General features: G+C 37.0%; 8 protein-coding genes across 8 annotated transcripts; 3 read left to right on the top strand and 5 right to left on the bottom strand. All coding sequences in view use genetic code 12, as the record gives it.

Moving 5' to 3' along the window:
- Positions 1-2839: 2839 nt before the first annotated feature.
- TSM1 (Tsm1p) lies at positions 2840-7231 on the bottom strand (the record flags this gene model as incomplete). The annotated part of the gene is made up of 1 exon (XM_002551415.1): positions 2840-7231. One exon carries the CDS (start codon positions 7229-7231, stop codon positions 2840-2842), a length of 4392 nt encoding a protein of 1463 aa, XP_002551461.1.
- A 362-nt stretch (positions 7232-7593) lies between these two features.
- CTRG_05758 (uncharacterized protein) lies at positions 7594-9105 on the bottom strand (the record flags this gene model as incomplete). Its single annotated transcript, XM_002551414.1, has 1 exon — positions 7594-9105. The coding sequence occupies one exon, from the start codon at positions 9103-9105 to the stop codon at positions 7594-7596; it is 1512 nt and encodes a 503-aa protein (XP_002551460.1).
- A 453-nt stretch (positions 9106-9558) lies between these two features.
- On the top strand, positions 9559-12834 carry ILS1 (isoleucine--tRNA ligase; the record flags this gene model as incomplete). Its single annotated transcript, XM_002551413.1, has 1 exon — positions 9559-12834. One exon carries the CDS (start codon positions 9559-9561, stop codon positions 12832-12834), a length of 3276 nt encoding a protein of 1091 aa, XP_002551459.1.
- A 121-nt stretch (positions 12835-12955) lies between these two features.
- Positions 12956-15958, bottom strand: CTRG_05756 (uncharacterized protein; the record flags this gene model as incomplete). The annotated part of the gene is made up of 1 exon (XM_002551412.1): positions 12956-15958. The coding sequence occupies one exon, from the start codon at positions 15956-15958 to the stop codon at positions 12956-12958; it is 3003 nt and encodes a 1000-aa protein (XP_002551458.1).
- Positions 15959-16299: 341 nt separating this feature from the next.
- Positions 16300-18189, top strand: CTRG_05755 (uncharacterized protein; the record flags this gene model as incomplete). The annotated part of the gene is made up of 1 exon (XM_002551411.1): positions 16300-18189. The coding sequence occupies one exon, from the start codon at positions 16300-16302 to the stop codon at positions 18187-18189; it is 1890 nt and encodes a 629-aa protein (XP_002551457.1).
- A 137-nt stretch (positions 18190-18326) lies between these two features.
- Positions 18327-19193, bottom strand: CTRG_05754 (uncharacterized protein; the record flags this gene model as incomplete). Its single annotated transcript, XM_002551410.1, has 1 exon — positions 18327-19193. The coding sequence occupies one exon, from the start codon at positions 19191-19193 to the stop codon at positions 18327-18329; it is 867 nt and encodes a 288-aa protein (XP_002551456.1).
- An 848-nt stretch (positions 19194-20041) lies between these two features.
- Positions 20042-21580, bottom strand: CTRG_05753 (sodium:solute symporter family protein; the record flags this gene model as incomplete). The annotated part of the gene is made up of 1 exon (XM_002551409.1): positions 20042-21580. The coding sequence occupies one exon, from the start codon at positions 21578-21580 to the stop codon at positions 20042-20044; it is 1539 nt and encodes a 512-aa protein (XP_002551455.1).
- Positions 21581-23203: 1623 nt separating this feature from the next.
- On the top strand, positions 23204-24058 carry CTRG_05752 (ribonuclease H family protein; the record flags this gene model as incomplete). The annotated part of the gene is made up of 1 exon (XM_002551408.1): positions 23204-24058. The coding sequence occupies one exon, from the start codon at positions 23204-23206 to the stop codon at positions 24056-24058; it is 855 nt and encodes a 284-aa protein (XP_002551454.1).
- Positions 24059-24386: the final 328 nt, after the last annotated feature.

Below are 24386 nucleotides of genomic sequence, written 5' to 3'. Positions count from 1 at the left end.
TAGCATATCGAAATAAGCATCATACCCCATAAAACCTCCCCATCCCAGCATTTTGATCTCATAGACCACCAAGATCTTTTTGTTATGCAGCTGCCTCCACTCATTTTTTGTTATTCCATTAGTCGAGCGCTTTTATGTTATTCTTCGTTAATGATATGCGTCACCTTGAAAAGGAAGCCAGGCTTTGTGATCTATATGTAAGACCCTTTCCAACAATATGACCCGATACTTTCCCACTTCCGGGTCAGCAGTGTTCCGGTATCCTACGTAATACCTCTCATATTTGAATAACTGCATTCTAAGTCTTATTCAGTCTCCATATGCCTATACAAATATCTTTGCTGTGTTTGGCAATAGTTTCCACACGTACAATTAGTTGTAGAATTTTGCGACACGGAAAAAGGGCGACAGTCGTGCGACTTTCTGATATCTCCGCTTTTACTTTTACTTTTCCTTTTCCGCAATGTCGCGTGGTAGCTAAAATGTGTGTTCCGACATTACCTGAGTGTCAAACTTTTTTCTGTCAAAAATGTCTTATATCGGATAAACCTTAAAATGTCGCATACAAATTGTGTCGCCTGTCATATGTGTCGCATGGATACACATGTCGTAGATACCAGCGACATGGTTGATGCGACACGAGATACGCGACATGGTACATCCGACATGACTGATGCGACATGATTTATGCGACATGATATGCGCGACATGATAGATGCGACACGCAGCATTGAACTTGCGACAAAGGGTGCAAACGACATTTCATAGTACAATAGACACCAACAGTGACAATACCCAAATTACTTGCAAAGATCAGGAGATGACACTGATAGTGATCTCTGTGGTATATGATGCGTTTAAAAGCGTTAGTTGTACCGTTACCACCAATATAATGTATGAAAAAACACAGACATTGTACGTTGTATGTGAGTTAGAAGTACAGTAGAACGTGGGTTATCAAAAGGGAAGCAGACACAATAGAATCATACAATGGATAACTGTATATATGTCTGCTTTATCATGTGGTATTGCATGTAAACTTATACAGAAATAGATTTGGTAATTATTATGTCTACTACTAATCACAGAGCCGTTGCTACAGCGTGTGTAGTTGCTGCAACTGTTGCTATCACAGGTTCTGACAACTCAATTTGTATTATAGGTTGTGGATCTTGAAATACAGCTAATAAAGTACACCAATGGCATGTTTAATGTGTGGAATATTTGTCTTTATTTCACACTTCAGTTCTGGTATCCTATCTATTAGTCTACATGTTGGCTATGGTCAATCTATTGCCTAGATAACCATGAATTGAAGCCGTGGATAACTTGATAACACATTGATAATTAACGGGAAATGGACACCTTGAATTCATGATCTTATCCTACAAATATGACTGCCTGGTCAGTCAGATTGAGGAGCGGTACTTTTATAATGATTTAGCAACTACCAGGCTATCACCTGGACACGTCTGCCAAACATTGACTTCCTCCCCATGCTAAGCACTTCCGACCGTCGACACATAGTTCCGGTCATGCCTCAGGTCCCTTGATGATTGAGCTTTAGGAAAGCTTGCAACAAGATGACGCATTCAGGGTCGGTGAATCACAAAACTCTAGATACAATCACCGGGCATATCATATATGATCCAGCCAAGCATAACATACAGGGTTCACTGGGCATACCATAAAACGTTGGAAGAGGCATAACAAACAATGTTCCAAGAGGCATATCAAATTAGTTTCGGCCGAGCATAACAATATAAACTCACCCGAGCATAACAAAGAGGGACCACCAGGCATAACAAATAGGGACCACCAGGCATACCAAAAATATACTCACCCGAGCATATCAAATTAGCTTTACCCGAGCATATCAAATAAACATGGAGCCGGGCATAACAAACTAATTTCGGCCGAGCATTACAATATAACTTTAGCCGAGCATTACAATATAACTGCATCCGAGCATAACATAAAACCCCCGAAGAAGCATACCAAAGAATACGGTGGCATACCAAAAAATAATGTATGGGGCATACCAAAAGAAAAGCTTAGTCAGAAATGACACAAAACCAATCACCACGTGATTTCATGGGCAAACCGAAAGTGAAATCCGGTCTGTAATCAAGATAGAACGCAGAACGATTTGAACCCTCTGAAGTTGAATAGACCCCTGTCTGAAAGGGAGAGCAAATAGTACTCTCAGGGGTAAACGAAAGCTATTTCTTCTAAATAGATATTATTAATTATGCCATTCTAAAGATGAACTAAAAGACAAATAAAGAGACCACGACAATTCTATGATTCAAGTGATATATACTAAAGGCTATAATCAATTACTAAATACTAACATAAAGATACCCATAACGTCTCAATTGTACTATTATATATCATGGAAGCTTTTTACCAACGTCTTCAGCAGTTGTAGATTTGGCGACACCTTCAATGCTGTTTTCTCGAGTACTTTCAAGAGAACTATTTTCAAGTGGGCTTTTTGATTCCATTCTTTTGTCAGAGAAAGAACTTGATGTTACAGACCCATCTCCAATGTTAGCACTTGGTTTAGATTTACTCTCACCAGAGCTTGTAGTCAGTTCTTTTACTTTTTTATCGGAATCATGTTGTCGATTTGCAAAATGAATGTAAATTTTTGGTCTCTTCTTTTCTTTTTTGACTACCAGAACTTCTTGAATCAGATTTACTCGAGGTTTCTCTGTAGAAATTGGAACCTTCAGCTCCTGAGATTTTGTATCTTGAACCCTGGAGTCCTGAACCCTGGAGTCTGGAACCTTGGAGTCTTTAACTTTAGAGTCCTGAACCCTTGGAGTCTTTAACTTTAGAGTCCTGAACCTTGGAGTCCTGAACCTTGGAGTCCCTGAACCTTGGAGTCTTGAATCTTGATATCTTTAATTTTAGAGTCTTGAACCTTGATATCTTGAACCTTGGAGTCTTGAATGACAGTACTTCGTCTTCCTTCCATCGCAAACGGTTCAGCTGAAATTTCAATCTTCCTTCTTTTCGTGTCGATTTTGACATACCTATGCACAAGACGAGCATCGGAAATAGACCGCTTCTTCTTTCTGTAATTAATTGTTACAACCGTTCCACGAACCTCTACCTTTGGTTTAATATCAGCCAATTTCTTGCTTGGTAATTTGAATGTGATCTTATTGGCAGAATTTGGATCAATTGTTACCAAGCCAGAGGGTTTCGATACCAGTGCAGTAAGTTTTGCCTTAGGTTTCAATGAAAGTTTTAAAGGCTTATGAGCAGGTTCAGATTTGGTCTTCAATGAAATCGACTTTCTGCTAGCCAATTGGATTTTGAATCTTCCTTCGCGTTTAATGACTATATGACCAGCTTGACCAGTAGCTTTGGCAACAATTTTCTTTTTAATATATTCATGCACAGGTAAGCATGGAACAGGGACACTAACTATGTGAGAGTCAATTTCCTTGTATAAGATCTGGCAAATTAACAAAACTGTTCTTCTTTCATGTAACCCTATTAATGAGGTATGCAAAAATTGCCACATCAAGTTTTGCAAACCCTTACCACCGGAGAAGTCACGCCTAAGGATTTCGACAGCACCCTTGATACTAGCACGTGCAAAATCATCATGTTTGGATTGCATACCTGTGTTACTAGTAGAACCTTCATCAATGATTATTCTTGCTGCAGAACTTGAAGTGCTAGCTTCTACCTTCGTTTTAAACTCAGGATCATCCAATGTCGACATGCTACCAAACACAGCAACAGCACAAATGGATTGCATCAAGGCTCCAATTAGCTCCATTCTATATAAAGGTCGACTGAAGTTTAACAAGCAAACTTTAAGAAAATAGTCCAAGACACTTTTATTCTTCAATCCACCAATCTCGAGCAAGCCTTTAAATGCCTCTACGCGTGCTTCCATAGGATATTTATCCAAAGTCATGTGCAAAAGATCCTCAAATGATACTGTGATTGCTCCAACAAGGGCCATTCTAATTTTCTGCTTTACACATGCAATTTCCACAGAACTCTGATATGATGGCATCCAATGATCCAACTTTTGTAGTCTATCCAACTCTGTGACCACTTTTTCCACAAATCGAGCATCATTCGATTGCTGTAAATCCTTTCTCCACCCACTGACAGCACTTTCAGTCAAAGCCGACAAAATCGTACAGACATAATGACTATCATTGAATCCATTCATCGAGTTATCGTTAAATTTAACCAAGTTAAGCAATAGCTCACGAATTCTGTCTGGTACTTTACCGTCATTATCTTTGACACTGCTTAGTATTTTGGGAAACGATTTTTGCAACATAAACGATCTGAAATCGCTGAAATCATTAGAACGAGGAATAATGCTACCAGGGAAGCAGTATAAGCTCCTAAAAGCTTGAAGTAGATAGTCAGTACCAATAAAGTTATTTCCTTCGTTAGAACAACCAGCCAAAGCCTGGGCAGCAGCGATTCTAACACCGTAGAAATATCGTTCATCCATCAAAGTTCTAACCAATGTGGTGCAATAAACTATATTAGTTTTCTCCAATTCACCGAAATACCTCACAGCTTCGAGCTGAGCTTCAATATCTCGATCATAAATCAATTGTGAACCAAACATGAAATCTGGCTGCTTGATATCTATTCGCGCTATCCATTCAAGATCAACATCACCTCTTATCCATTCAAAAGGCTCACTGCTCAATGATTCTTCATCTCTTTTATTCCAGTCTTTCAAATTCCATTGTTGCATCTCAAAAGGAGTCGTCAAAACATCTCCAAACTGGTTAAATGGTATACCTGGATCAACACCTTCATCCTTTTTCTTGATCTTTCTGAATTTGGAGTTATATTGAATGTCCAATTTCGTGTTTGCCTCCTTTAAATCAACGATGTGTTCATATGGTGACCCATCAGATTCATGCACTCGGATGGTCATAGGTCCTGTAAAAACTTGTTGGACTGGTGGTGCCGATTCGTCATCCAAGTAGGAAATGGCGTCCACAACAAAATTGTCCTTATCCAACTTTCTCTTTGTATTCTCATGATGCTGAATCTGACGAATATTCATTTCAATCATACCTTTCTTTTTGTTGAATCGCTGACTAATTCTAAAAACAGGTGCTCCAGAACCAAATACCCATTGTTTAAAAAAATTGTCCAATTTGTTACGGTTCACTTTCTCACACACATAGCGAAAGTGCTCGGTTGATAATGCACCGTTTGGCAAATCTCCTGACATGGCTTGAAGAAACAACTTTGGCAAAACTCGTGATAACCCGAACGATTTGTCTGTTTTAGTCATCCTGTTATCAAGTATAAATAAAACAATCGGGGACTTCAATTGAATGAAGGACAAGTCCAGGTTAGACACTGGGTACCTGAAAAACTGATCAGCTATGGGGTGCTTTCCAAAGTCCTCCTTCACCACCTGATCCATTTGTTTTCTGATACGGTACCGAAACTCGTTCGCACCCATCAACTTTTTAATGAACGAAATGGCCATAAAGCCTGCAATACCAACAGTACACCACATATCGTTAAAAGTTTGTGGAGAAATATTGATCCCTGCCCATTGTGTAGCAATGCTACGCAACAATATATCTGTTGAGGTAATCATAGGTTCAATCATATCTGGAGGATACAATAACTTTGATGATAAAATAGAAAGACCAGCAAAATCACTGCTCATGAATGGAGAATACTTTATAAAAACCATACTGTACGAGCTGAATGGAAAAGAACCATACTCTTTCAGAAAAAAATCAAGCGTCTTGTTACAGATAATACTAGTATTCTTTGCCCATTCCACGTCCTCCGCTAGTGCGTAAACAGTGACCGCATTATGACCCGATTCATCAACGGCATTTGCTCCATCAACAACACCATTGTCATCACGTTCATCGTCATCTTCATTTGAGCTACTAGAGCTTTCAGACAATACAAAACTTTCAAAACATCCCATCGCCCATCCAACATGGTGAGCACACACTGGGTTAAAAATAGACCATGATACCACTTTCTTTGATTGATCTATAGGATGCGGTGTTTCTTTCACGTTATTGAAATCTCCTGATACCACAACTAAATCGGAATTAGAAAGATCTTCCTCATCTACTTCTCCATCGTCATCAACATCATCCTCCACCACTACCACCTCATCATCATCTTCGTTGTCGTGAAGAGAGTGGTACAGACCGGTTTTATCTTCATCTACAGCACAAGATTGTCCCGTGGCATTTGTAATTCTTCCTCTTTGTTGATTCTGTTCATACTTTAATGCCTCCTTGGTTCCAATAATTCGCGGGTTACCGATATCACGAATTGTCCTAGGGATATTAACTTCCAACGACCATGTACAACGCTCGGACAAGCTGTCAACACATGGGACCCAAGATGAAGTCGATACATTGTAGTCAGAATTCATAGTATAAGCATGCCACAGGCTCTTATCAAGATCTTCATTAGTGACAAAATTCACACCATTCTTTGGGTTTTTGCATTCATATGATATTTTGATTTGTATAGGGGTATAGTAGTAATCATTTCCAGTACTCTTCGATTTAAGATGCAGGGGGGTAGTTGTACCTGGACGACTCGTTCCACCCGGAGTCTGTATGGCATTAATGTCTGTTAGTTCTAGCTTCATATTATCGGGTAGCAAAATCTTTAATTCTTGGGTGTTTGTACTGACACTTTCCGTGGTTGTGGTTGTGTTTGTGGTAATGGTTGTGGTGATATTAGAGGCATCATGAGGATTCAGATTGCCAAAAATGTAGTCCAATTTCTGTCGAATGAGATGATGCTGGTGAACATTGAATACGTTTGAGTACAAGTCTGTGACACTGATCCTTCCCTCTTCAATACATGAATCAAAATCCTGTGGGTTGTTTATGTATAAATAGTCATCATGCACATAATTTAGACATTTGCTTCCATTTATTAGTACATCTTTAATGGCCATTTCTCGGCAATCAAATTTTATGACCTTTAGTTTACTTGATGTAGGTACAATTGAGATCTCGGTGAATCCATCTATGCTATTTGTAGACAAATCCACGTCAATATTCACTCTTTGATGCCCGACTTTGAATGACTGAGTCATTAAATTAGTATGCTTTTTGCCAACACCCAGACCGCTGATATGTTTGGAAACGGATCTTGGTGTTTGCATCAAACTTCCAACAAGGGAAGGCGTTCCAGCATTGGAAGCGAAGTCAACAACGGACGGCATGTCTTTGCAGGTGAATTCAATTTATCCAGAAGTGTCCAATATATTTCCAAAAATATTAAGATTATTAATAGACTAATTGATTAATTGAATGAATGGTAATGTGCTAGTTTGTTTGTTCTAGCAAGTGATTGTTTTTTTTTTATTTTTCGTACAACCTTAATGGATTTGTTTATAAAAAAAATGGCTTGCTCATAATGCGCAATGATTTTTTTTTTCTTTTGGATGTTTTTTTTTTTTGAATTGAATTATTTCGGTTCATACACGCACTTTTGATATTTGTATACTGGAATAGTAAGTAAAGTAATAACTATTCTAATATGTAAAGTTTTATTTATTTACAGGAGTCTATTTACAGTAGTTTGTTATTCAAAATATGTAAACCTATTCTTCTTTTGAGCCCATTGATAATCTAAGTCGTACTTTGGAGATATCATAGACAATGTTGGAAACACAATGATTTTCTGAGTCAGTTCATCCAAAAACACCGGCAATGTATCATGATCCTGGCTAGGTTGAAACTTTGCAAACAACTTCTCCTCAATCATTGGCTTATGTACCTTGTGAAAGTAAGGAACTATCCTAATTTTATAGTGCAGAAGTTTGCTTCTAATCCTAATCCAAAATCTACTGTCAAATAATTCCCATTCACTCCATTTGTTGGTAACCACCAACCGCTTCTCTAAGCTGGATGATTCTCTTTTGACTATTGGGCAACGGTAGATCTTTATAGGTATCATATCGGAATGGCTATTATTCTTTATCTCAAACACCAAATTCATAATGGTCATTTTCAACATGCCCAGTTTGTGTTTCTCTAAAAAATTTGCTATTCTTGGAATCAATTGACGCTCAAGTTTGGCATATACCCAGTGATAGTGTTTCGATGTTGAATAAGGATGTAAAATCCTGTATAAATACCTGCTCGTTACAACACAGTTAATGCCCTGTAGACAATCACGTGGCAAGGTCACTTCCAATTTACCCAATTGGGGATATTCCTTTACTAGATCATTCTTCTGGAGATATGCCGACAACTTCTGTGCTTTATTTTCAAACAATGAAGCAAAATCATGACAACTGGCATGCAGTTTAATCAATTCTGTCTTCTGAATCAAGCTATATGGATCATTTCTTGCAGTAGTTTCCGAGGCAGAAATATCACCTTGGTGATTACCACTTTTATGAGGAATAACCTCACCTATCAAATAACGTAAATAGTTTCTTCTGGTCAAACCTACATCTCCATTTGTAAGATCAGTAACATAATGAATACCGTTGGCATTGCAAGTTTCAAGAATGTCCTTCTTATCAAACTCCAAAAATGGCCTTGCTATTTGGATTTGAAGTTTATCTTGGGTCTCATTCGGAGACAAGTCTTTCGATGTTGGCACGGGCGAAACACTTCTAGTTCCAGCCAATCCAAAGATAGATGAATTACCTTGTAGTCGTTGAATAAATGTCTCTAATTGGTCGTCCCGATGATGCCCCATAAATAGCACCGGAATAGACTCTTTGAAACAAATTTGTGACATTACCCTGTATCTTTCTTCTCGGGCGACTTCTTCAAAGTTGGTCAACTTTTTGGGGTCAATGTTGTCTTTATACTCTAATGATTTGATTATATGCAACACGTCCCAATCCTTAATCCATTGGTGGACTTTTTTTGCTTCCTCGTGCGATCCAGATCGATATTTATGGTCTATTGTGATGGCATATATATCAAGGTTTTTCATTTGACGTTTCTGATTCTGCAATAACCATGTAAGAAGCATGGAATCAGGTCCACCCGACAATGCAACCGCAACTTTTGATGGCATTCCTGCTCTGAAAAGTTTGGATAGCGACTTCTTAAACAATTCCTCCGATACTATCATTACCTCAGACAAACAACCAATTTCTTCCTTTTATACACCACAGTTGGATTCATAAGATCGGCAAGTTCATTTGTGCAGAGCTACGACCTCTGCCAACTAACGCTGCTATTCAATATTTTTGTGCGTGTGGATGTGGAGAGATGACAATTGGATATCCCAATCAGTTGGTGAAGGTCGTGCGATTCACAAAATGAAAATTTTTCTCTTTTGATGAAAGAAAAGAATCAACAGAGAAATTAAAGAAAATCACTACCAAGAATGAAATGGAAAAAAAGAGAGAAAAAAAAAAATTGTAAAGTGAATTAGTCATTAACGCCAAACCAGAAAGAAAAAAAAATCTATAAAGAAACCAATAGTCATCGCCTTTGGAACACGACTTTGATTATTAGAATTTTACATTTTATTTTTTGTTTTTATTTGATTTAGAATTCTTTTTTGTTAGTTTTGTTAGATATGTCTGCCGAAAACACTAACAATAACACTAGTAATATCCCTAAAGGTGCTTTTAGTTTCCCAAAGGAAGAAGAGGATATTATTAAGCATTGGGACGATGTCGATGCTTTCCAAAGAACTTTAGAATTGACTAAAGATTTGCCACCATTTGCATTTTTTGATGGTCCTCCATTTGCTACAGGTACTCCTCATTATGGTCATATTTTGGCATCCACTGTTAAGGATATCATCCCACGTTATGCCACTATGAATGGATTCCATGTTGAAAGAAGATTTGGTTGGGATACACACGGATTACCAGTCGAACATGAGATTGACAAAAAGTTGGGTATCACTTCAAAAGAAGATGTCTATGCCATGGGTATTGATAAGTACAATGCCGAGTGTCGTTCCATTGTTATGAGATACGCCGACGAATGGCGTAGAACCATCAAGAGATTAGGTAGATGGATTGATATGGACAATGATTATAAGACCTTGTACCCTGAATTTATGGAATCTGTATGGTGGGCATTTAAGGAATTGTTCAAGAAAGATGCTGTCTACAGAGGTTTGAGAGTTATGCCTTACTCAACTGCCTGTACTACACCATTGTCTAACTTTGAAGCCCAACAAAATTATAAAGAAGTCAACGATCCTGCTATCACTATTTCCTTCCCATTAATTGATGACGAAGATACCATTTTGGTTGCTTGGACTACTACTCCATGGACTTTGCCAGCTAACATTGCCTTAGCCGTCAATCCAAACTTTGAGTACGTCAAGATTTACGACGAAGACAAGAAGAAGAACTTTATTCTTTTAGAATCTTTGCTTACTACTTTGTACAAGAAACCAAAGACCGCTAAATTTAAGGTTGTTGAAAAGATTCAAGGTAAGGACTTGGTTGGTCTTAAATACAAGCCATTGTTTAACTACTTTTATGAAGAATTTAAAGATACTGGTTTCAAAGTCATTCCTGCCGACTATGTTACTAATGATTCTGGTACTGGTATTGTTCATCAAGCTCCATCATATGGTGAAGAGGATTTCAACGCTGGTACTGCCGCTGGTGTCATTAGTGAAAAAAAGACTCCACCAAATATTGTTGACGATTCCGGTAAAATGGAAGCTAATGTCCCTGAATTTGCTGGTATGTACTTTAAGGACGCTGATAAAGCCATCATTAAGAAGTTGACCGAAGATGGCAGAATCTTGGTCAATTCTCAATCTAAGCATTCATACCCATTCTGTTGGAGATCAGATACTCCATTGATGTACAGAACTGTTCCAGCTTGGTTTGTTAGAATCGGGGAAGTCATTCCACAAATGTTGGATAATGTTGAAAAAACCAATTGGGTTCCTTCCAATATTAAAGATAAGAGATTCTCTAATTGGATTGCAAATGCCAGAGACTGGAACATCTCAAGAAACAGATACTGGGGTACCCCTATCCCATTGTGGGTTTCCGATGATTTTGAAGAAATTGTCTGTGTTGGTTCTATTGACGAATTGAAGGAATTGTCTGGACGTGATGACATCACTGACATCCATCGTGAAAGTATTGACTCCATCACCATTCCATCCAAGAAAGGAAAGGGTCAATTGAAGAGAATTGAAGAAGTATTTGATTGTTGGTTTGAATCTGGTTCTATGCCTTATGCTTCTCAACATTATCCTTTCGAAAACGAAAAGAAATTCTTGAATGCTTTCCCAGCTAACTTTATTTCTGAAGGTTTGGATCAAACTAGAGGATGGTTCTACACTTTGACCGTTTTAGGTACTCATTTGTTCAACACTGCTCCATACCAAAATGTCATTGTTACTGGTATTGTTTTAGCTGCTGACGGTAAGAAAATGTCTAAGCGTTTGAAGAACTACCCTGATCCAACTTTAGTCTTGGACAAGTATGGTGCTGATGCATTGAGATTGTACTTGATCAACTCCCCTGTCTTAAGAGCCGAAACTTTGAAATTCAAAGAAGAAGGTGTTAAAGAAATTGTTTCAAGTGTCTTGTTGCCATGGTACAACTCTTTCAAGTTCTTGAAAGATGCTGCTGATTTGTTCAAGAAGGAACAAAACCAAGACTTTGTTTACGATTCCAGCTTGAAATCTACCAATGTCATGGACAGATGGCTTTTGGCTTCTATCCAATCTTTGATCAAATTCATTCACCAAGAAATGCAAGGTTACAGATTGTATACCGTTGTTCCAAAATTATTGCATTTCATTGATGATTTGACCAACTGGTACATTAGATTTAACCGTCGTAGAATTAAGGGTTACTCATCAGAAGACACAGACGATACCAGAAAGGGTCTTAATACTTTGGCTGAAGCTTTATTGACTTTGTCTAGAGCCATGGCTCCATTTACCCCATACTTGGCTGATGGAATTTACCAAAGAATCAAGGTCTACTTCACCAATGAAGACTTGACTAAATTTGCTATCAATCCAAATAACGTTGACTTGAGATCCGTCCATTTCTTGAGTTATCCATCCGTTAGACAAGAATTGTTTGATGAAAAGATTGAGCTTGCTGTTTCAAGAATGCAAAAGGTCATTGACTTGGCTAGAAACATCAGAGAAAAGAAGATGATTTCATTGAAGACCCCATTGAATGAATTGGTTGTCTTGAACTCTGATCCTTCCTTCTTGAGTGATGTTGAATCATTAAAGGGATACATTAGTGATGAATTGAATGTTCGTAATGTTGTCATTACTTCTGACGAAGCTAAATACTGTGTTGAATACTCATGTGTTGCTGATTGGCCAGTATTGGGTAAGAAGTTGAAGAAAGATGCCAAGAGAGTCAAAGATGCTTTACCAAATGTTTCATCTGCTGAAGTCCAAAAATTTGCTGAATGTGGTAAGATTACTGTTGATGGCATTGATTTGGTCACTGAAGACTTGCAAGTCCAAAAAGGTTTATCTGCTTCAAAGGCTGCTGAAGGACAAGAGTTTAGATCTCACCAAGACATGTTGGTTATCTTGGATGTCAACTTACATCCAGAATTAGAAAGCGAAGGTTTGGCAAGAGAATTGATTAACCGTATCCAAAGATTGCGTAAGAAGGTTGGATTACAAACCACTGATGATGTTCAAGTCCAATACGAGGTTGTCAAGGACACCATCGACTTACCAAACGTTATCAAGCAAAATGAAGAATTGTTGTTGAAGTCAACCAAATACCCAATTCAAGAAATCAATAATTCTGCTGAATCATCAGAAGTCATCACTGACGAAGAACAGACTATTAACGATACCGTCTTTAAATTGAGATTGTTGAGAATCTAGATTTTATAGTTTCATAGAAGTATCTATTTACATAATTGGCTATATAATATTAATTATAAATATAGAAATTACACATTATATAAAAGCGCATGAACGTCAACGACTTCATTCATCAATTGACCTAGTTAATTACCCAAGAGCTAATACCGGCTCCTCCAATAACAGCAATATCTTTGCCATCAATTTGAGTTACATCACAGCAACCAGTATCAGCCACTGTTGTGTATGTAGCGCCTAAACATTCCAACTTGCCCAGTTTATGAGACCACAATCTAACAATTTGTTCAACAGAAGTCGCAATAAACTTGTCGGCACAACCCAAGCTAGCAATAGAAGTAATAGTTGCAGATGCAGCGTTTTCTGAAGAACAGACTGTATCAATTGTCAAGTTTTGAACATCATCAGTAGTCTGAGAACTTATTCTGGAAACTATGATGGCATTGTCATCACCCCCTGTTATCAAAGTATATCCATCGCCATCTTGACAAAGTTCTAATGCCTTAACCCCGCTTTGGTGGAGCTGCTTGGTTGCGACGCTAACCAGGGTTTTACCAGCAATTGCTCGGCTAATGTCCCAGATAGAAACAAAACCATCGGTGGAGCCAAATACCAAATACTTATTCTCGTTTATCTCTATGAAATCACAGTTCAAAATACAACATGTTCTGTAGAAAAAGGAGTCTATTAATTTAAATCCAGTTTCCACGTCAAAGTTCCAAATTTTAACATTCGAATCAGAGTAGACTGTAGCAATGATGAACCCATTTTCAGTTTCAAAAGAACAGAAATCTATCACTCTGAGATCAGGAACTTGCTTGGTTGGTTGCAAACGGTTATATTCAGTAAGTAAAGGAGTATCCTTTTCCCATGTCAATTTCCAAATAATGAATTCCTCATTGGCCGCTGAACTAGCAATAAATGTGTCGTTCAAAAACTTTATCAGTTGCATTCCTGAAATATGATTGTTCATGCTCCAGACGTTAATTATTTCACCACTTGCACCACCTAATTTGCTGATACAGATCGATGAGTCTTCAGATGATGTGACAACTACCCTACTATCTCTTGAAATGGCAAGGTCACGTATCTCACGTCCATGTGTACCATTCTGAATTAATCCAAAATTGTCCTTAAAACGAACTTGATGAGATCGAATACAAAGTTCATCTTTGTTTGTATAAATAAACTTGAATGAATCATGACTGTTGTTGCTGTGAAACTTGAAATTTCTATGTCCTGTACCTCCACAGTTTTCATTCATAATCTCCATCTGCTTTGTTTCATTCCAAACAAAAAAGTATGATGATTTAAATCCGTACAAAATCAAGTCTTTATCGTGCATGAAACCCCCTTCAATAAACCCTCTGCTGATTTTGTTTTGCTGTAAAATGTTTAAATCAAATTCCGAGTTTGTAAATCCAACCCTTGCAATAGTATAGGTACCATCTCTTGCAAGAAGCAACAAGTCCACTAAAGCCTCTGCACTTTTGGTCACTGATACTGAGGATATTGTGTCACCCGGAGACAACTTTCTGAAGATTGTGCTCTCCATTGACTCTAAGTTCACGACTTGAATTGAAACTTTTTTTGAAGCCAAAACCAACCAGTTATTCGCTACGTCTACTGTAAATGATGTCAATGGGAACCTTGAATCAGTTTTAGGGACGCGTGTAACACTTGAAACAGTCAAATCCAGATCTGAATAATTAAACTCGGCAAGTAAAAATGGAACGTTTGGGTTTGGACAATCCACAAGCATGAAATATCTATTCGAAATGCAGCTTATATGTATATTTTTCACCTTACCTGGACCCATAATCGATGCCATGTCTCTAATCCATGATACTTTTGGAGCTTCTTCTTGGTTGCAATCAATACATAAAACATCACCATTGGAGGCACCAACAAGGACGATGTTTATGTCGGAAAATCCACCAACAATTCCAAAACTAGAAAATTCTTGATACTGACCAATAATTGAAAACACTCCACCACTGTACCTAATCAAGCGACCACGTGAAGTTAAAAGCACCAATGTTTTATGTGACTCAACTTCATAGTAGTCTCTGATGAACTCGGATTTTTCTAATTGAGCATCGACAGCATTATAAATGGTCGATAATGAGAATTTGGATACACTTTGACTGTTTAAATCATGAAGACGTATTTTGCCATCAGCACCACCTGTAACCACAAAGTTCAAATTCAAATTATCAACATCTGCACTCCATATATGCTTCCCACGATGGAAATTTTCCCATAGTTCACGTTGCACAAGAAGCTCATTTCCTGGGATATATTCCCAAACTCTTAAAGAACAATCTTCCCCACAAGAAACAATTTTTACGTTGGAAGTGTTGGTTTTCAGTTCTGGTTTAAAAAAATTTAAAGTCCAAATACGTGATCCATGCCCCCAACCAGTTGCCAAAAGCTTTCCATCTTCAAAGTTGTACAATTTTATTGATCTATCGTCAGAACAACTAGTGATGTATGACCCAGTAGGATCAATCTGCACTCCAAAAATAGACCCCTCATGCTCAGTCAAAGTATGTTTGATACTTCTTGAACTTAAATTCCAAATGATAACACCACTCATCACAGTTCCAGCAGCAATATAAACTTCCCCGTTTGGTAATTTTGCAATTGAACCACTGTACAATATCGATTTCTCATTGCAATCGATTTTGTCAACTATTGAATAATCGTGAATATTTACCTTAATTATTGTATTATGTGAGTTCAATAACAAGACATGATCATCATTTAAGATACATGATGTGATAATCCATTCATTTAGTAATTTCTCAGGGAAACTTTCTATTTGCTTTTCAATTAAATCATTGAAATTCAAAATCATAAACGATTGGGCACCACTAATCACTATCTTACCTGTATTTGAGCTGATATCGATATGGTGGATCTTATTTCTTTTGAACACTTGCTTTTCGAAAATTATACTAGTTGTATTCGAATCATGTACTTTGAAGATTTTTAAAATAGGACCATAACCTGCAATTATGTATTCTTCATAAATCCTTAAAGAAGTAACAGGTCCATAGTGGAACAATTTCTCAAATATATTCTCATTCACAGAAGAAATTGGGTTCAACTCGTCTGTAGTCATTCGTTCTGTGTTGGGTTAAAGTTCTATGAAAGTTGATTGAAAGATCTAGCTCATCTATGAAAATCAAAAAAAAAAAAAAATGAAAAACTTCTCGGTACGGATAATTTTTCACTTATCGCTCTAGGCGTTGCACGACAGCATTAGGAAGAAAAAAAAAATGAGAAAAACTGGTAAATGAACGACCAAGGTAAAAGCAAAGCAAAAATGTTGAGGCAACAATAGGAATCAACAATTACACAGAGATTGAAAGAGAGAAAAAAAAATAAGGATCAACACATTCATGGGAATAGCCCTAATTATCAGTCATTAGATATATCATTAGACATAACCACAATAAAAAGATGTCAGTAAATCTAGCAAAAGTCAAGGACACATACTTTGACAAGTTATTTTCAACAAGTGGTGATTCGAACAATGTGAGACCAACGACCCAGTCCTCGTCATTATCGTCTCTGGGAAAGAAGAAACCACGTGTATTATTACTTGACAAGTTTACTACTCCGATAATATCCATGTGCTACACTCAGTCTCAACTATTGGCCAATGATATCATATTGATAGAATTGGTAGATAATTATCATCAATTGACTTCAATGAAACATTTGGATTGTATTGTGTACATCAAACCGTGTCTGGAATCTGTCAACTTTATATGTCAAGAATTGCGCAATCCTCATTTTGGAGAGTATCGATTATATTTGAACAATTGTATCAGTAAGAACCAGTTGGAATCGATTGCTGAAGCAGACCAATATGAAGCCATCGATAAAGTAATGGAGATTTTTGAAGATTACCTTATAGTTAACGACAATTTATATGTTGTTGATACCACATTCCAAACAGAACTGGTGAATCCAGTTCTCCTGGAAAGTGAGAAATTGGTGAGCTTACTTTTGGCACTTAAAAAAACTCCGATAATTAAATTTGAGTCGAATTCAATTGATTTAAAACGATTGAGTTCGGAGCTTTTGTACCAGATAAACTCCAACTCAAATAACAACTTGTTTGACGATTTGAACCGTAATTCAGACACCCCTCCATTGATAGTATTGCTTGATCGTAAGAATGATCCAATCACTCCGTTGGTGACGCCATGGACCTACCAATCAATGATTCATGAGTTTATGACAATTAACAAGAATATCGTCAAATTGAATGAAGATGACACTGCATCACAGATTGTTATTTCGGAAGAAAATGATCCTTTCTACAAGGAATCCATGTATTTGAACTACGGTGACTTGACTGAAAAATTTCAAAGATATGTGGAAAAATATAAATCCGAAACAAAACAATCATCTATTGAAAATTTGAAATCATCCAACTTGTCTGAATTGAAGAAAGTTCTCACCAAGTTTCCTGAGTTTAAAAAGTTTTCAACAAATGTGTTGACCCATTTGAACTTAATTGGGGAAATAGATAAACAAATATCGTCTCAGAATTTGTGGGAAATTGGGGAATTACAACAAACTATTGCCTGTGATTTAGAGAATCAACACAACCTTCGAGCAAGTTTGTTGGAAGTACTAGACAATGTGGGTGGTAAGAAAGTTTCGACAATCAACAAAATAAAATTAGTTCTACTCTACTCATTCAGACACAATAATGCTAGTGACTTGTCCTTGTTTTTACAAAAATTGAACAATCCAGATCTCACTTCCCCACTACCAACAAACACACAGATTCAATTGATTAAGCGGTTCAAAACCTTATTCGGTGCAAGAAATATTACTGATCAAAAGAAGTTGCAGGAGCAGAATGAAGGTTTGACCAACATTTTCTCGAATAAGAAGATTGATATCAATAAATTATTTAACAGAAACAATGCCAATCAATCAAAATCAGACAATATTTACTTGCAGTATACACCCAGATTGAATGAGATATTGGCCGGATTGATTAACCCTTCCCAGAACCAAGAAGATTCATTAGGATTGTCAACTTTAGTTCCTGACAAAGTGAAACAACAATATGGAGTAGGAGTCACCAATGAGCCAGTACAAGATATAATCATATACATCAAAGGCGGTGTTACATATGAAGAAGGCAGATTGGCTTATGAATTATCGGAGAGCAACAAGAGAATCAATCTAATTGTCGGAGGGGACGGAATTTTGAATAGCACCCAGTGGTTAGAAAAGTTATATTCGATCGCGAATAACGACGGAGACCGTGCTAGTGATGATATGACAACTTCTGATAGACAAGCCCAATTGCGTGAAATTTTGTAGTTCGTCTACAAATATACATACATACTATGTGTGAAACTATTACTGTCTGAGCATGATCATTTCTGTTAAGTTTAATTCATTTTGCGATAGTCTGGTCAATTTTTTTCTCTCAAGTATGATCATATCCGTGCCCTTCTTTATAGGATATTCCATGTTAAGCAATTTCCATTTTTGTCAATCACTTCACCATTATTGGCGTCACAGTCTAAATCTTCTCTTGTTCCAATATCACACATAGTTCGTATTGGTGAATCGATCATGATTCTTCTAGGTTTTAAGTTCTCCCAAGCGTGGTCAACGATTACTTTCTTTCGGTCATATATAATCTTTCGTATCTGTGGCGTCACTTCCAACATAGGAATATAACCAAATACTCGAGTTGACAAGTCAGCTTTATCCAGGTAACAACCTATAGTTGTATCAATCATTCTTTGCTTGGTTATCTTAGCTGTGAGTTTGTACCCCAAGGTAAATCCAATGGTGGCAGCATTGATCAAGATCGCTTCTCCTAAACTGAAACCCAACCCTAGACTTAATCGCAGATAAATTGACGTTCTGTGTGTTATTGCAACCCCAACAGGGGATGACTCAGCAGCCAAGGAAGAGTTTAGTTTTTGATTGTTGGTGATAGTTTTTCGAGACACACATGGTGTTAATGGGACAAGTGTAGTATGTAAGGTTCGTTTAATATAAGATATTTCAACAAATTTCAAGTTTCGAATTCTGTGAATTTCATCATCAGGGGTGACTAATATTTCGTCTGATGGAACTATGGTGGTATTGGTATCGTTGAATGATATAATCGTTTTGGGATTCTTCCAGAATAATATTTGAAGAACAAACGGAGTTACTAAAGACCGGTTCAGTATTGAATAATGATCTATATCTGTTACATTTTGTGTATCCAAATCAATGAATATCGTTACAACAATAATTGATTGTAGTAGAAAGATAAGTATTAGTGGAAATCGCATAATCGAATACACTGTGGTATTGTTTCTCATTAGATATTTTTTATTTTATTTTTATTTTTTATTTTTTTTTTTTTTTTTCGCAGCAATTCTTACCAAAAATGGTTGAAAATCAAGAACAAAAGAAAGCAACAGCATAGCAAAAGAATTTTAAAACATTAGCCTATAGTATTATATGTACGATGGACGTTATCTATACTTTTCTTCAACAGAACAGCAATTTTGTAAATCCCTTGCCCAGGCTTGAACACTGTGAAGGTATGGAAACTACTGACGAAACTCAGTCGCATTAATTCCCTCCCCCTGATGCAAGTTCCTTGTGTCAAGCAATCCATTGTAAGTTCTTCTGCCATAAAATTGAATCTAAAAAAAAACAATCTTATTTATTCCTACTTCTTAATATAATCATTATATAATCCACGAAAGATGGTGGCTACTGAATGTCTACCAGTATAAAATGGAACGAAACCAATCAAAATCAAAGTGATATACAACCAAATCATCGAGAACGTGACATACCCTTTGAAATAAGCAGCCGTGAATATCCAATTTCTATACAATGACATTGGCCAAATAACCCAGGTAATCAACAAAATGAAAATCACAGCGCCAGTAGCAAACTTAATCCAGAAATCCAATTCCTTTTCTGTAATCTGATTCTCATTCGATATTTTTGATGACTCCAACGATGCAGATGATTGTTCTAAATCAGTGATAACATCAACTTCATCTTTCTTATCTTCAGTAGTGGGATTAAATTCAACTGACTTTGTTTCTTGACTTTCATTCTGAACTTCATAGATATTATCAACATTCACAGTCAAGTCCACTTCCTTCAATTGTGCCCATTCAAATTTTTCTGGTTTGATCAATGATATGATTTATACTGTAACACCAGGTAGTAACAAGGCAGTTAAACCACCATACAATGCAGGCAATTGGCCACCAAGAGATTCAATATTGATTGCACCATAGTAATGAGACGCAGTAGTTAACCATACAGCAATACCAGCACCTAAACCAACTATTGGAGAAATAAAAGCCGCCCAGAAAGTTTGTCTACTCCAAGTAATGGTGAAGAGAAGAGGTATCACACCAGGTGTAATAAAGATTGGACCAGCATATCCATATAACGTCATGTTTACATTGACGTAATGTAACATTACGCTAAACCCAGCAATACCAAAACCAAAGACAACACAGGCAATATGTGAAACAGTTATCATAGATTTATTCCGCGCTTGAGGGTTGATATATCTTTTGTAGATGTCGAATGAAACAATAGATGACACCGACACCATTTGAGCTGACAAAGTAGAGGTCACTGCAAGGTATATTACCAAGAGTATTGCCCCAACTGCTCCGTTACCCAACGTAGCTTTCAACACATATGGTATCACAAATCCTGAACCAACTTCAAAGGCAGTCATTTTTCTAGGATATGTTGGAAATGATGGATCGCTTTCGAGGAAAATCAGCGCTCCACCACAGATAGCACCAATGGGGAAAACATTTGACACAATAAAGACAGCAGTAAGGAGATAAGCAGGAACTGTGGCTCTTGGAGAAGCTGAGAAAGTTTTTTGCCAGAATGACGAATCCATCACAGTTAACCCAAAGTTACCACAAGTCAAGATCAAGCCAAAAATAACCGCCCCTTGTGACTTACCTGTGAGAACAGAGCCTTCATAATTACCTTCAATGTACCTGTACTTTGAAGCTTCAAGCAACTTATTGTACAAACCGTTCAAACCACCGATTTGTTCCGATGACAAGACACTAGTATTTAAGTAGCAGAAAATGATAAGCAAAACAGTTGTATGGATGAAATCAGTCAAGAATGTCGCCTTTAAACCACCGATGACAGTATACAACAAAACTCCAAATGGAATTAACATAGTAGCAGCAACAATATGTAAATTTCCAGCTATGATTGAAATAGCACCGGCTGCGCCAAGAATCATTCCTGATGCACTAAAGATGTTGCAAATCAAAGACAAGATCAAATACAAAATATGAGCAAATTTTCCATAACGTATGTTAACAGCTTCTAAACTGGTGTGTGCAGTTGGTATTTTCTTTTTGGCATGAATACCAATCAATGACATGACAGCTATTTGAATACATAACCCAGCACCATAATAATAAGAAGCTTGGATACCATAATTATAAGTCATCAGTCCAACCCATAAAGATTCTGTTGCCCATGTCCAACTAGAATACACTGCCGAAGCTGAGAGAAACAACCCAACTGAACGATTTGCGACAGAAAAGGTTTCAGTACTATTTGCATCTTCATGAAGATATCTTTGTAATAGTTTTGTTGTAATGATCATCCCGATAGCAAATGCAGCACCAACACCTACCAAGACACCATATCCAGCACCCTGGCCTAATAAATGAACAGATTCTTCAGACATGTTTGATTTGTTGATTTTGAATCAAACAATTTGGGACAAAACGAATGAACAACATGGGTAAATATCACTATTTATACAACAATTGGTTGAAATGGAACACATTTTTTGGTTCGGAAGAATCCATATTGACCCGATATGTGATATTTATTGCAAATTGGTAACTTTCAAAGTGTGGCTTTACATTGTTATGTAAGTTCCAGATGCCACTGAATTGCAGCCCTGTTCACTCCTAGATAGGTTGTTTTACCACGTGACTGATTCTAATTAGTAGTTTTACAGAATGATTTTAATCAATATGGGGGGTTTGTTTTGCCATGAGTTTGAGACGTATCCAGATCACCAATCCTATCGACATTACTTGTATCATAATATTTATTTAACTAAACAGTAGGTGGGTCTGCAAAGATACCAAAAAGTAGTACATATTTCTTCTATCAATGTTGAAACGGCAGGGAGAATTAATACCTAAAATCCAAAACATACTGATTTTATATTGGTAGCCCGAAATCTTTTGGTTGAGATTATTATCTCTTTCCGGTACAGGATATTTGAATTTGGTAGACCGAATAATTTTTTTTTTTCACTGTGGCATTTCTTGGTTTAATCGGGGAACAACTGTGTTTGCCAAAACAATAAAAAAAACGTTATTCAAATTTATCGGACAAACTGTTTGTGGGTTGCACTGAGGGAACCAGAAGTAGTGCACCGAGGAAAGCAGATAAGAAATGTCGTGCATAGGTTCCGATGCTAAGAAGAGTATATTATTACTGTTGGCACTATTAAAAGATATTGAATATTCAATTTGATAATAATATAATTATGCTATGTTAATTGTGGATTATGCTTAAATGTCCACAATGTTCATTGTCACTTGTTTTGCAATGACTGTTTATTTATGATTAAGGTAGTGTCAAAACAAATTTGTGAAAACATCTGGGCCCGAGCGAAGCGGATTATTACTCGCACTACCTTCGAAGTTTAATTTTCTTTGTTGACAGCAGCTTGCAAAAAGTTTCAAACTATTTTTTTTGGCAAACACACTTGTTCATCCGTTATGTAATTTGAGTTGTGAAGGATTAAACAAATGTAGGAATTTGCTAAAAATCTTGAATGTGTATTATCTCTTATGAATCACTAATATACCAGATATTGGGTTTATCTGCATTTAATCCCTGTGAATGTGATAATTCTCATCTCTGAGCGACAAAACTATTTATACAAGTTGTAACATTGGACTTCTGGTACGGTGAACAAATTCTTTATACTATCTGACATGTCAACTCTTTTTACCCAAGATATGGTATATTATTAACAGGACATGTCAACGTGGTCTATGAATATTAGCAACAGCTATTAAACTTTATTACTCGGCGTTATTAAACTCTATTGATATGTGTAATAAATTTGTCGTAGGGGAGAAAAAAAAAATCTATTACCATTTAATACGATCATTATAAACGGAAGAACAAAAAAAATTTTTGAGCCCAAATAATCATTTCCCCCTTTATTTTTCCTAGGATCAAAGTTTCCCCAAATTTTTTTTTTTTGACGTGTTGTCTCACCTTCCTCTATCCTCCATTCAATCAATTCACCAAGATTCCAAAACTTTCAAATTTGAAAAAGATGCCTTACTACGCAGTTGCCAAAGGGTCAAAGACCGGCGTCTATAATAACTGGAGCGACTGTAAAGCACAAGTCAATGGTTATAGTGGAGCTAGTTTTAAGAAATTTAATACGGCTGCAGAAGCAAACGCGTTTGTTTCAAGTGGCGGAAACTCGAGCGGCGGTAGTTCTAGTGGTGGCTATTCTCGTGGTGGTTCTTCTAGTAGTGGTTATTCTCGTGGATATTCTGGTAGTTCTTCTAGTGGATATTCTGGTGGATACTCTGGTGGAAACTACTCTGGCGGCTATAGCAGCAGTTCCATATCCAAGCCATCAAGCTCAAAGGTGACCAAGAGTTCAAGAGTTTATGTTGATGGGGCCTCAAGAGGAAATGGGAAATCAGCCAATGCTCCATCTGGATACGGTGTTTACTGGGGTCCAAATGATCCAAGAAATGCTGCGGTGCCATTAGACAAAGTTGATAGAGGTACTTCATTCAAGCCAACAAACCAAAGGGCAGAATTAAGAGCGATTAACCATGCCTTGAAAGACATTCATAATGACTTGAAACTGGGAAATGCTAGTACTAAGACAGAGATTCATAGTGATTCGCGCTATGCTATTAGAAGTGTCGATGAATGGTCAGACAAATGGGCTGCAAACGGATGGAAGAATTCCAAAGGGGAACCTGTTGCCAATCAGGAGTTAATTAAAGAAACAGTGGCATTGAAAAACAGTATTAATAAAGAGTATCAAGCTCGTAATTGGGGTGATGTTGAATTTGTGCATGTGAAGGGACACTCAGGAAATCCCGGTAATGAAGCAGCTGATAGATTAGCCAACCAAGGTGCTGATAACTATGGGAAATACAAGTAAACGAATAGACTAAACATCAAACAACATATTGCTAATTTTTCACCTATTAAGTGTTTTGTTCGTTTTCATTGAATTAGAGATTAATTATTGTTAGATTTTTTTTTTTCTTGATAACTTTAGAATGTATTAACGTATAAATCCATGAAGTGTAATGAATGTACGATTGGTTATTGTGATAGTAAACATTGGAAACTTAGAAAATTAAGTATGTGGGTTATTGTGCACTTCTAACAAACAGGAATACAGTGAATTCAAGATCACTATTTTGCCAAACAAACATTGTTTTATCTACATATTTCAATATACCTCACATTACGAATACATTATA

This window comes from Candida tropicalis, assembly GCF_000006335.3.
Source record: "Candida tropicalis MYA-3404 genomic scaffold supercont3.9, whole genome shotgun sequence".
Taxonomy (NCBI): domain Eukaryota; kingdom Fungi; phylum Ascomycota; class Pichiomycetes; order Serinales; family Debaryomycetaceae; genus Candida; species Candida tropicalis.
Note: the sequence above shows the minus strand (reverse complement) of the source record. Positions and strands in the feature narration are given on the sequence as shown.